This window comes from Dama dama, chromosome 22 (genome assembly GCF_033118175.1).
Source record: "Dama dama isolate Ldn47 chromosome 22, ASM3311817v1, whole genome shotgun sequence".
NCBI lineage: Eukaryota > Metazoa > Chordata > Mammalia > Artiodactyla > Cervidae > Dama > Dama dama.
The window spans coordinates 19,350,732-19,364,457 of record NC_083702.1 but is presented as its reverse complement, the minus strand read 5'-3'; the positions used below and the strand labels follow the sequence as shown (position 1 = coordinate 19,364,457).

At 38.0% G+C, this 13,726-nt stretch overlaps 1 protein-coding gene across 2 annotated transcripts in view; it reads left to right on the top strand.

Moving 5' to 3' along the window:
• The window catches only part of A2M (alpha-2-macroglobulin), a 66,364-nt gene that overhangs the window by 18,957 nt on the left and 33,681 nt on the right, over positions 1-13,726 (top strand). The window contains exons 1-8 of one of the 2 annotated variants that reach the window (XM_061124903.1): positions 2,969-3,278; positions 5,698-5,881; positions 7,176-7,335; positions 7,495-7,547; positions 9,486-9,506; positions 9,762-9,930; positions 10,371-10,455; positions 13,482-13,602. In XM_061124903.1, coding sequence (XP_060980886.1) covers positions 3,193-3,278; positions 5,698-5,881; positions 7,176-7,335; positions 7,495-7,547; positions 9,486-9,506; positions 9,762-9,930; positions 10,371-10,455; positions 13,482-13,602 — 879 coding nt within the window. In that variant the 5' untranslated portion in view covers positions 2,969-3,192. Of the gene's footprint in view, positions 1-2,968; positions 3,279-5,697; positions 5,882-7,175; positions 7,336-7,494; positions 7,548-9,485; positions 9,507-9,761; positions 9,931-10,370; positions 10,456-13,481; positions 13,603-13,726 lie in introns of those variants that run through there. The other variant, XM_061124902.1, reaches the window with a different exon arrangement.

Here is a 13,726-nt window from a genome sequence, read left to right as displayed (position 1 = left end):
TAGAGTCAGAAAAGGGGTAATAGGACATAACCAAAGTTTCTGCTGCACAACAGTGAAATAAATATTTCCAAATTCATTAGTTTCACATATTCTGTTTGGTACACTATGCTTTCTATTTTACTGTATTCTATTACATTTTAAAAAATCTTAAAAAAAAAAAATCTTGGTCATGACTCACTGATCATGACATTGTAACACATTATCGATGGTGACCCATAATTTGAAAAACATTTCTTTAAGCCTGCTATGTCTAATATGGTAACCAGTAGCCACATGGGCTGTTGAACATTTGAAATGTGGCTGTTCTAAATTGATATTTCTTGTAAGTGTAGAATCCACACTAGATTTCAAAGACTTAGTATGAAAAACAAATTTAGAGTATCTCATTAACAATTTTTATAATGATCAAATGTTGAAATGATAATAATTTGGCAATACTGAGGTAAGTAAATGGTATTTTTGAAATAAATTTAAAAATATATAACTAATAAGAACACACAGTACATCACAGGGAACTCTGCTTAATTCACTGTGGTGACCTAAATGGGAAGGAAGTCCAAAGGGAAGGGGATACATGTATATATACGACTGATTCATTTCACTCTACAGTAGAATATAACAAAACATTGTAAAGCAACTATACTCCAATAAAAATTCATTTAAAAATAAAAATGATAAAAATCAGTGTAAAAAATAAAATTAATTTAATGTTACTTTTTGTTTTTCAATGTGGAAAATATAAAATTCCTTAGGAGGCTCACTTACATTTCTTCTAGACAACAATGCTCTAAGTTCTAGATGCTAATGTTAGTTCAGTTCAGTTCAGTTGCTCAGTCGCATCCAACTCTGCGACCCCATGGATTGCAGCACGCCAGGCCTTCTTGTCCATCACCAACTCCCAGAGTTTACTCAAACTCATGTCCATTGAGTCGGTGATGCCATCCAACCATCTCATCCTCTGTCTCCCCTTCTCCTCCCACTCTCAATCTTTCCCAGCATCAGGGTCTTTTCAAATGAGTCAGTTCTTCGCATCAGGTGGCCAAAGTATTGGAGTTTCAGCTTCAGCATCAGTCCTTCCAATGAATATTCAGGACTGATTTCCTTTAGGATGGACTGGTTGGATCTTCTTGCAGTCCAAGGGACTCTCAAGAGTCTTCTCCAACACCACAGTTCAAAAGCTAATGTTAAACTCCCTCAAACATTACTATTTAAAGCACAGGCACTTTCTAAAAGGAGACTCTTAAACTCTCAGCCCTCTGTTCTCACCCTGTGTTCCGTGTTTCACTCAATCACTTAAAAGCAACACAAGTCATTCAGTGAATAGCCAGGAAAATTGGAAGGCACATTTTCCTTTACTATCACATTCATGTGCTCACTGTGCACTCTAATTTTACCGCTTAAATATAATATAAATCTGTCAACCTCTATTCATCATTATAAATGCATGCATGCATGCAATAAGTCACTTCAGTTGTGTCCAACTCTTTGCGACCCCATGGACTGTAGCCCACCAGGCTCCTCTGTACATGGGGATTCTCCAGGCAAGAATACTGGAGTGGGTTCGCACACCTTCCTCCAGGGATCTTTCCAATCCAGGGATTGCATCCACATCTCTTATGTCTCCTGCCTTGACAGGTGATTCTTTACCACTAGCTCCATTTGGGAAGCCCCAACCTTAGCCAAATACCATCATTTCTCATCCATATTAATTGTGCCAACTCCCACCCTGCTTCCTGGATTACCTCCTTCCCATCACTCTCCCAAATTTCTTTCCAAGAAACAAATTTGGAGAAGTCATTTCACTGATTATTCCCCAAGTACTCTAGTAGTGCCAGCAAGTTTCTTTTTTATTTGAAACAAGTTTACTTCACCCCTTTTCTAAGGGGTGGACAAGCATTTTCTCCATTCCAAACATTTTTCATTTTACTGTCATGATGTTTATCACTAATGTGTCATGATGGTTATCGCCCCCTGTGTCTTTGTTTATGTCATTGCTTATGTGCTTCGAATGCACTCTGCATCCCTCTTTTCCCTGGCTAGCCACCACCCACACTCCAGAATTTAATTTGCTTTTTTCTTTCCCTTAGATTTCTTTTCCAAGACCCGAGTTTAAATTGTGTGCCCCTGTCCTGTGCTCCCAGAGCACCTGAATTTCTCCAATAATAATGTCTGGCTACTGTATTTTTATTGCTTGTTTATTTGTCTGCTTTCATACCCTCAAGAATGTGCAATCTGTTTCTACATATTTGACCATTCCATATCCATGATTTTGTATGATACCTAGACCAACTGGGCTCAATAAAACTTACAAAACAATCAATCAATTGGATGAATGAATGGATGAGTGGATGAATGGATGGATGGATAGATGGATAAAATAGTTAATATGATTAAAGATTGAAAGGGATTTGCATATTTAGAAGGCAGTAACAAAATGTGTTCATGTTCACGTAAGTAGATGGTAAAGACAATTAAGATCTTTCTTGGGCAGAGTTAAGTCAAAGCTTGTTTTTTAAGTCTTGCTACTTCTCCTTTCATCTTTTCACTTCCTTAATACAGGGAAATATATCTATTATCATTCTTCCAGAACCTAGCTCTTTATCTGCAATCCAGCAGTATCCTCCAAGACAAAAAGCTGTTCTTTTAATCCACTGTCATTTCCATAGAGGACAACTAAATTCTGAAACTGCTTCAATATTGAGTAGACATATCTGATGGAAGACTTGCAGGAGACTGACTTGTAGTGAAATATCTATTTTGAGCCTCCCAGTGTTGCTTAAATTATAGCTTCCCCTGCCAGCTATTCATGCAAGAGATGAGAGGAAAGCCATAAAAGGCACTATGAGGAAGCAGAAGGAGGGAGCGAGAAGGGATTGAAAAACCGATTAGCTGCTTTACGGGAAAACCAGGGAAAATGAGCACTAATGGGAATGTGGATTTTATCCCTCCAGGAATCCTGTTTAGCTTGCCAAGAATTAACCTTGACTGTAATTAAGTCCCTTAGAGCAATGACCCTTCCAGAGAATGTTCAGAGACTTCTACTTTGTTTAGACACCTTGTGTGGGTGGAACTTCCTGTTTACACAGTGAGCAGCATAAAGCCTAGTTGCTCCAGGAAAGTTTGGGACCAGACCAACTGCAGGGAGAAAGGTGCAACACAGTCTGGTCTCCTCCAGTCCCTTCTCCCTGCAGCATGGAGAAGAACAAACTCCTTCATCCAAGTCTTACTCTCCTTCTTCTGCTTTTGCTGCCGACAGATGCTTCAGCCTCTGGGAAACCGTGAGTTTCACATAAAACATAAACTCGAAGAGTCCTTTCCTTTATTTTAAGTGCTTACCATTCATTTGCCTTCCCTATGAAACTGTCATATCTTTATGACAAACTTCTTATCTTTAAGGTCTCTTTCAATAATGAGATTTTACAAATCTTCACTTATTCTTAAACATTTCTTTCCAGCTTTCTGGATCTCTGAATCTCTAAATTCTCTGGAGATATACAAAGACTTTCTAAAGGGCACTGGAAATTGATACTTTTAAAAGAATCAACTTTTAGATCCTCACATTCATACAGATCAGCTTGAGACCATGCTATCTATCCTTTCTTACCTCTCCTTTTTTAATTTCCTATCTTCCGCTTTAAAAGAGACAAACCTCCCTCAATCAGTTTTTAGCGTGGAACATTGTTAAGGAATATAAAAATCTCTAGAGTTCCAAATAAAGGAGAAATTTGAAAAACTGATGTTGATATTGAGAAAACAAAAGACTCAAATGACAGAAGAGAAAATCATTTTGCAGATCGTGTGGTGATGAATTCTTTGTTTCAACAGAATTGAAGGAGGATCTAAGGGATATACCAGTTGATAGATGATAAGAAGCAACTCTTGATAATAGGACACTGTGATTTTTGGCACATAACACAGAAGTTACAAGAGCTGATAAAAAATGATATAATTTATTTACTTTCATGTGAACAATTTTTCACAGCACTGTGTCTACACAAACCAAAACTAGCAACAGAATTCATGGTAGACCTTTGTTTAATTCTTGCAGTAAGGAATATTCATCTATGAATTTATAAGGACAGCTCATCATTTTCATCAAAGATGTGCTTCAAAAGTATTTTGACTTTATATTAATATGTAAAATATATGAATCATAGCTTGCAATATATTTATTTTGTTTTGATCTGTTGTCTACTACTAAGGCTTTTGAAAACAATTCAGAAGAAAATGTTTAACATTTACAGCTTTATGATCACATTAAATTTAAGAGTTAAAATTCAATTTATATACCCACATATACTACATGCACACATGTACATATGCAAACAGTACATATGCATACACATACATATGTATATACATACAAAATAAAGACACTAGAGTGATCCATAAAATATTTTGAAGCATCGAAACGTTAGGACAGACTTCTGTGTGGTAAGTGGCATGAAAATTCAAGCTCAAGAGGGAAAAGGAGAAAGCTACTAAATTTCTGATCATTACAAAAAGAACATTTTGGTGTATTTTTTAAATAGATCATATTGGATATATTATCAATATGATATTTAAGATTCCATGGGAGAGTTCCAAAAAATTAATATGGTGGTGGTGGTTTGCTTTAGTCGCTAAGTCGTGTCTGACTCTTGCCACCTCATGGTCTGTAGCCAGTCAGGCTTCTCTGTCCATGGGATTCTCCAGGCAAGAATACTGGAGTGGGTTGCCATTTCCTTCTCCAGAGGCTCTTCCCAACCCACGAATCAAACCCAGGTCTCTTGAATTACAGGCAGATTCTCTACCAACTGAGCTATATCCAGGTTTTATTTTAAAGTATCATCAAAAATAATATATTTTACTACTACTTAAACTTGTGAAAAAACAGGTATTTACCTGAGTATATGTAAGGAGTGCATAGTGTCTAAGAATTATGTTAAGGATTTTGTGAGCAAAAATGTTTGAAAATTTGAGAGTCAATAAAATTATATATGAGGGTGTTGGGAAAATTTCTGTTCTGCTCATGAGTTACCAGGACTCCAAATTCAACCTTTAGAAGACCATTCTTGAGTAGACCATTTTTGTCCAGCCATGAGTTGAAAGACAAATATTTAACATACAAACATTCAGGGTTAGGTAACACACCAAGATTTCATTATTTGCTTAACACACACATTATTTGCTTCATTATTAGACTTTAAACTAATGACTTTCTTTAAGCCTCAGGCTCCATATCTGTAAAGTGGAAAGCAAGAACATACCATTCCATTTGTACAGGCTTGCTATGTATTCAATGAAAAGTTCTATAAGTGGATTGACTTTTGTAATGTCTCACATGAGAATTGCTTGCTTTCCTCAGCAATCCTAATGTAAAATAGATTGACAGCTTGACTAACTATAATTATCATGTCTTTATTTGAATTCAGATGCTCACAGATTTGAGTTCCTCAGCATGAGATATGCCTGCAAATGTTCACCTCATTAAGGCTCACTTCAAGTAAAATGTTCACTGACATGGCACTGACTATGGAAAGGGGAATGATTCTCTTGCATGCTTTTCAGTGGCAGGGATCAATTTCCTGCTTATCAATATGTCTTCTCCTGGCATAGAACTACAGATGGTAACAAAAATTATAGCAGAAAATAGTGCTGCTGATAACAATGCCTCACCTCCTACACTCTCCTTTAACTGGACTCTCCCAACCCCAGGCAATACATGGTGCTGGTCCCCTCCCTGCTCCATACTGGGACCCCTGAGAAGGGCTGCCTCCTTCTGAGCCACCTGAATGAGACGGTGACCGTCAGCGCCTCCTTGGAGTCCGTCAGAGAGAACAGAAGCCTCTTCACTGACGTGGTGGCAGAAAAGGACTTATTCCACTGTGTCTCCTTTACTGTGAGTATGACTGTTTGACTTAATACATTTGTTTCCATGTCAGGAACACAGGGATCTAGAATTCAATCAAGATAAGACCTTGAGAGGCTGGCGTGGACTTCATGAAGGAATCTAAATGTAGTGACTAAGATTAGAAATTAAGAAGCAATGTGTGAATTTCCAACCATGGTAGACAAATATTTATAGAGATATTAAAATGAGCTTAATAATCAGAGAAAATTCCTCTTAGCCAAAAAAAAAGAACAGTAGGAACTAGACAGAGGTAAAGTGTGACTTCTCCTTAAAATGAAAATGGAAAAAAGACTAATAAAGCATATTAAACCAATGTTCAACATAAGCCCCAGTGGTGGGCTGACTGGAACACAGAACACATCAGCCCATACTCTTTCTAAGTGTGAAATTGTGGAAATCACCATGAATGTACAGCCAATATCTCTTCAGAATTGTATAGATCCTTACAGCATACGGCCAATAAAATATTGCAGTTTCCTTTCTCGTAGTATTAAGAGATGCTTCTATAATACCATGCTCATTTATCACATAACAGCAGTTAGGTAACATTCAGTGTATAAGTGAATCAAAGTTGTACTAGCTGATTTGCAGCAACATGGATGGACCTGGAGATAATCATACTAAGTGAAGAAAGTCAGAGAAAGCCAAATATCATAAGATATCGCTTACATGTGGAATCTTAAAAAATAAATCATACAAATAAACTTATTTACAAAGCAGAAACAGACTCACAGACTTACGGGCAGAGGGATAGATTAGGAGTTTGAGATTGACATGTACACACTGCTATATTTAAAATAGATAACCAACAAGGATCTATTATATAGCATAGGGAAGTCTGCTCAATATCCTGCAATAACCTAAATGGAAAAAGCATTTGAAAAAGAATAGATACATGTATATGAATAACTGACTCACTTTGCTCTATACCCGAAACTAACACAAAATTGTTGATCAACTATACTCCAATATAAAATAAAAATTAAAAACAATAAATAGAGCAAAAACATTTTTTAAAAAACTGTTCTGGCTGATCAAAAGGAGATGTGAATCTCATTTATGACCTCACTCACTGTTATGTTTTCCTCCGTCTTTTGTCCTGTCTTCCCATTCACAAATGACAGGTCATTCTGTCCATGAATTTCTGTCCATGCCAACTTTCTCTGATGAGAATGGGCCAGTGAAATTAAAAGGGGCAAGACCCCTAGGGAGAAGTGGGAGAGGGGCTTGGAGAGGAAACTTGGGAAATGAGTGGGTTTTCAGGGTCTCTCCTCTATTTCAGCTCCCAAGATCTCCAACCAGTCAAGAGGTAATGTTCCTCACCGTCCAAGTGAAAGGATCAACCCAAGAATTCAAGAAGCGGACCACAGTGTTGGTTAAAAATGAAGAGAGCCTGGTCTTTGTCCAGACAGACAAACCCATCTATAAACCAGAGCAGACAGGTACAGAGGCCTGTAGTCAGGACAACTTCCCAAAAGAAAGATCTTCCTCTCTTGCATGTTTTCCAGTCAAAAGAATCCTGGTTCCTTAATAGCTTGTCTTACTAACCTACAGACCTGGCCTAAGGTTTCAGGGACTCATGGAAAATATTTCTGTTTCAGTGAAATTTCGTATTGTCTTGTTGGATGAAAGTTTTCACCCCCTGAATGAGTTGGTAAGTCTCCTAATATCTATCTAGAATTATTATTATCTGTATAAACAGGCTGGGAGTCTGTTTTTGGTGTTGAAGGAGGGCCAGAGAAAGGAAGAATCTACTGCTGATAACAATATTTTCTGGCATAGCCATTGTGCAAAATCCTCATTTAAAACAGTACCCTGGGTCAAGAGAGTTATTGATTCTTTCTTGTTACTGATACTTGATTGTCACACAATTAAACTTACTCTTTGAAAAATTCTCAGTTAGGCAAACTAGAAAGATACACTAAATAAGAAATAAACTCTCAAAAAACTTAGGTTTAAATAACTTCTCAAAGATTCAAAATTTTTCTAAACACACCTACCAAAACTTCTCCTATAAAGGAAGGAAAGTATAATCAATGTTTGTTCCTCAAGACTAACACTCAATTTTAATGTAGACAAGAAACCAAAGTCTTAATTTTTCTCTCCCAAATCTAGTCCTCAACCACATTTTTTTTTATCTTGGAAAGAGACACTTTTCAATTAAAAGCCACAGACTCTGTTTACTGCAGTCCCTCCCCCTCCCAACTTCCTTTTCCTCTCTTAAAAACACTCTCTTTCCCAGGCCATAGGGGGTTGCAATTCCCTGCTGATCCTGACTAAATCCATCTCTGCTGGGGAATGGTGGGTGGGAGGGGGGCGGTTGTCAGAAGGAGCGGGGAAAGAACTCGAGGGGAGGGAGCAAGTTTTTTTCTTCTAGCTCCTAAAGCAAAAGATTAAGGCATAATCCTTCATGTCTTTCTCTCACAGCCACATCCTATTTTATCAGAAAATCATGTTAGCTTAAAATATATCCAGATTCTGCTTTACCACCTGAACTGCTACAACTTTGTTCTGACCAATATCACCTCTGAATAATACTATTGCAGTAGCCTTGAAATGGGTCTCCTGGTTTCTACTTACACTTCTCTATCTAAAATCAAACACTTCATCCATCACTCTGTCAGCTGAACTATTTTATTTTCATTTCTTGACACTACCTCAAACATATATATATATATAACTTAAATACATATATACCTTAAATATATATATACCAAATATGTGTATCTCATATACCAATCAAATGTGTATCTATAGGTATCAAAAATATATATTGCCTATATGTCTATGTTTCTTATATATCCACCCTTTTAGAATGCAAGCTCCATGAGAAACAGGTCTATTGTTTTTTTTGTGGAGTGCTGTATTTATAGCACCTAGGATGATACACAGCACTTGGCAGGCACTTAATGTACTCCTAAGTCACTTCCGTCCTGTCCAACTCTTTGCAACCCCATGGACTATGGCCTGCCAGTCTCCTCTGTCCATGGGGATTCTCCAGGCAAGAATACTGGAGTGGGTTGCCATGCCCTCCCCCAGGGGATATTCCCGATCCAGAGCTCCAGCCCATGTCTTTACATCTCCTGCATTGGTAGGTGGGTTCTTTACACTAAGATTGTACACAGCACCTGGGAGGCACTTAATAAATGTCAGATTTTAAAATGAATATGCATTGATAGTAGAGGATTTATTTCCACTCCTTCTTATTCTTAGAACTCCTTAAGAATTCTGTGGTCCACCTTAACATTTGGATCTGAACATGGTTACTTACTGTTTCATTGCTGTTTATTTCTCAATCTGTAAAATAGCATAGCAAAGGAATATTCTTCACTGGGATGCTATAAGCATTTAAGTGATATTAGTGAATACCACTCCTAAAGAATGGCACACATGCATTTGTTGCCAACAGCCCCGTAAGTACTTAACATTACTCATTAATTGCTTGTAATGGAGTAAAGTTCTGTAAAACTCTAGAATTTTTCTGTGTTTTACTACAGACAAAACTATTCTGTGTAAAACTATTTGGTTATAAATCAGAATTGAGGCTATGTGAGAACAGTTCTAAACTGCTTACTATCCTTTTGTCTTTCAGGTTCCACTAGTATATATAGAGGTAAGCAATGTGAAACATTCCATAATTATAATAAACATAGGGGAAATGTTCTTACAATATTTCAGAAATTCATCATTACGGGAGAAGCCTTCAAACTCATGTAACACTAGTTTGTTCCAAGTCATCTCCTCCCACCCGTCTTTGTGGATAACATTGGAATCCCTCTTTGTGGATAACATCGGAGTCCCCATAGATTTCCTGTACTGTATCTAATGCTCTAGGCTCTTTTGTAAATTACGATTATCGTGTCTGTAGGACCCCAAAGGAAACCGCATCGCACAGTGGCAGAACCTCGAGGTAGAGAATGGCCTCCAGCAGTTGACCTTTCCCCTCTCGTCAGAGCCCTTTCAGGGTTCTTATAAGGTGGTGGTACAGAAGGGATCAGGTGGAACTGCAGAGCACCCCTTCACCGTGGAGGAATTCGGTACGCCATTAAGAAAAATCACCAACCAGTTCTTTTTTTCATATTTGAACTTCTAGGGCCTAGAATTCAAGTTTCTCTGGAATCCCTCTATTTGCCATGGGTGAGATTAGACTTGGAGTGGAGCAAATTATACCTAAATCCAATGAGGACCATCAGTGGTTTGTGAATAGGATATAGCCTTTTTCGTAACAATTTTAAACTTAAAAAATGTAAAACAATCATAGTCTAGTGGGGTCTCCCATAATTCACCAGGATTACACTGATCCATCATAGTCCTTCAACCAAGATTTCCATTTGAGAGGAAGGTGGATACACTGGAGAAGAGGGCTACCTTTTCAGAGCCCTAAAATATTATTAGGAAATTGTTATTGAGAATCTGGAAATGCCAATTCCCCAAAAGTTGAAAACCAATCATCAACTTCCTTTTCTCCAATCAACAGTGCTTCCTAAGTTTGAAGTGCAAGTAAGAATGCCAAAGATAATCACCATTTTGGAAGAAGAGATGAACGTGTCAGTGTGCGGCCTGTGAGTTTATACTCTCCAAAAATCTTCTTTTGGGGCTGGGTGTATTATTTAAAAGAGACTCACCCTTTGGGATATCTAGCTAGCTTGTCTATGAGGAGTGCTGCACAAACCCCTTAAATACATGGGAACATTCCCATCTCTAAAACTTTCCTGTTGCTTTTCTATTTTCCTTCTTAATTTCTTTCCTGTCCTTACTAAAATTATTGTAACTATCACAGGATAGGCAACTGTTTCTAGAGAAGCTATGTTAGTAGGGTTGATTCTGAAAGTAATAAAGCTACTCACGCACACATAGGCACACAAATAAGAGAGTGTTGAAGGGTAATGACTTTCCCTTTATCAGGTTGTAAAGGAAATTCAGTCATCAACAGATCATTTACCTGACCTTGCAGACATAGTGGAAAAATAACTTAGATTTGGAATTTATAGAGATAGGCATGTTACAGAAATCTCATCTAACTCATCCATCCCTAAGGCAATTCACATACTTCTTGGCACTGCCATTGTCACTGATGAGACTGGAAATGATCTCTCAGTCAGGCTTTTCCAACCTTCAGAACTAATGTTACTAGGATCTTGTGCTCCCATCTTCAGTAGCCCAGCAGCAGCAGTAACAGAAAGAACAGGCAGAGTGAAGCAACAAGTCCTGCCTAAAGACCACACTTGTAATATACTAACTGTTCAGCTGGGTCCCTGCCCAGCACTGTCTCAGAGGAAGGCCACCAAGCTCCTGATCCACAGAGCTAATGAACCAACACTCTTACAAATACAGAGATAGAGGATTTTTTTTTTTTTTTTTTTTTTTGGCTACACTGGGCCTTCCTTCCAGGTTTCTGTAATTGTGGCATACAGGTTTAGCTGCCCTGAGGCATGTGGGATTTTAGTTCCCTGACCAGGGATCAAACTGACATCCCCTGCATTAGAAGGCAGAATCTATTTTTTTAATTTACTTATTTTTTTTAATTTATTTTTTTTTATTATTATTATTTTTTTTGTCATACATTGATATGAATCAGCCTATTTTTTTAATTTACTTATTTTTAACTGGAGGATAATTGCTATACAATATTGTGTTGGTTTTTGCCATACATCAGCATGAATCAGCCATCAGTTTACATGTGTCTCCTCCCTCTTGAATCTCCCTTCCACCTCCCACCCCATCCCACCCCTTTAGGTTGTCAGAGTACTGGTTTGAGCTCTCTAAGCCATGCAGCAAATTCCCACTGGCTATCTATTTTATATATCATAATGTAATTGTTTCCATGCTGCTCTCCCAATTTGTCCCACACTCTCCTTCCACAACTAGGTCCACAAATCTGTTCTCTGTGCCTGCATCTCCTTTGTTGCCGTGCAAATAGGGTCATCAGTACCACCTTTCCAGATTTCATATATATGCGTGAATATGTGATATTTATTTTTCTCTTCCTGACTTACTTCACTCTGTATAATAGGAAAAGAATATATATAAAACTCAAATGTGTTCCTTTTTATGGCTGAATAATATTCAATTGTATATATGCACCACAGATTTTTTTACCCATTCATGTGTCGAGGGACATCTAGGTTGCTTCCATGTCCTGGCTATTGTAAATAGCACTGCAATGCACGCTGGGTATATGTGTCTTTTTCAGTTATGGTTTCCTCAGGTTATATGCCCTGTAGTGGGATTGTTGGGTCATGTGATAGTTTTATTCCTAGTTTTTTGAGGAATCTACATAATGTTCTCCATAGTGGCTGTATCAATTTGCATTTCTACCAACAGTGGAAGAGGGTTCCCTTTTCCCCACACCCTGTCCAGCTTTTATTGTTTGTAGATTTTTTGATGATGGCCATTCTGACCAAAGTGAGGTGATACTCAACTGCAGTTCTGACTTGCATTTCTCTAATAATAAGCAATGTTGAGCATATTTTCATGTATTTGTTAGCCATCTTTATGTCTAGAAGGTGGATTCTTAACCACTATACCACCTGGGAAGTACTGAGGATATTTAAATTAGGAAGAAAACACTCTCAAAACCACAGCAATTACCAATGACATATTTATGGCACAATCCCATTTTTGTAAAAAGCTCAGTTCAGTTCAGTTCAGTCGCTCAGTCGTGTCTGACTCTTTGCAACCCCATGGACTGCAGCACACCAGGCCTCCCTGTCCGTCACCAACTCCTAGAGTTTACTCAAACTCATGTCCATTGAGTCGGTGATGCCATCCAACCATTTCATCCTCTGTTGTCCCCTTCTCCTCCTGCCTTCAATTTTTCCCAGCATCAGGGTCTTTTCAAATGAGTCAACTCTTTGCATCAGGTGGCCAAAGTATTGGAGTTTCAGCTTCAACATCAGTCCTTCCAATGAATATTCAGGACTGATTTCCTTTAGGATGGACTTGTTGGATCTCCTTGTAGTCCAAGGGACTCTCAAGAGTCTTCTCCAACACCACAGTTTAAACACCAGTTTTTGTAAAAAGTAAACAAGTAAAATTCGACATAAACAGAGATAGCTCCCCATAGGAAGAGGATGGCGGAAGGAAAGACACCATCATACTGATGGTTTATATTCCTATGTAGAATTGAAGCACTCGTTTCTTGTTTTGTTTTGTTGGTATGGTTGTTTCTCTTAAGATCTGGTGTAGGTTTGACAATAAGAAAAATATTTTTTAAAAGGTGAAACTGAAAATTAGATATCAGGGGGGAAAAGACATAGTAAAAGAAGACGGTAGTAAATTTCAGCATGCTGCACTGTAAATTTCTAAAGGAGAAGGTTTTAACAGACTTGGACAAATTGAGACAGTAGCATGGAAACAATTACATTACCATATATGAAATAGATAGCCAGTGGGAATTTGCTGTTATGTATGTTAGGGGGCTCATACCAGTTAGTTTACTTGCCCTCAACACTGCATGAGCCCTGCAGAAGTTAGAAGGAAATACAGAGAGTAAAAATATGCTATAGCTCAAGGGGAAATATAAACAGGTTGAAAATGAGGGTGTTCAATGTCTGATTTGATCCATGTGGCAATGCTCTTATAACAGATACACTTATGGGAAGCCTGTCCCAGGACATGTGACTATGAACGTGTGCAGAAAGTACAGAAACCCTTCTAACTGTTATGGTGAAGAATCCAATGCTGTCTGTGAGAAGTTCAGTGGGCAGGTACGTGGGAAGCCACTCCTAGGGACTAACAGCCTAGGCACCACTGACAAGCGGTGAGTTATAACATGGTGATAATTCAAGAACAGGCCAATCTATAAAAGAGTTCTACGCTAGCTATAATATT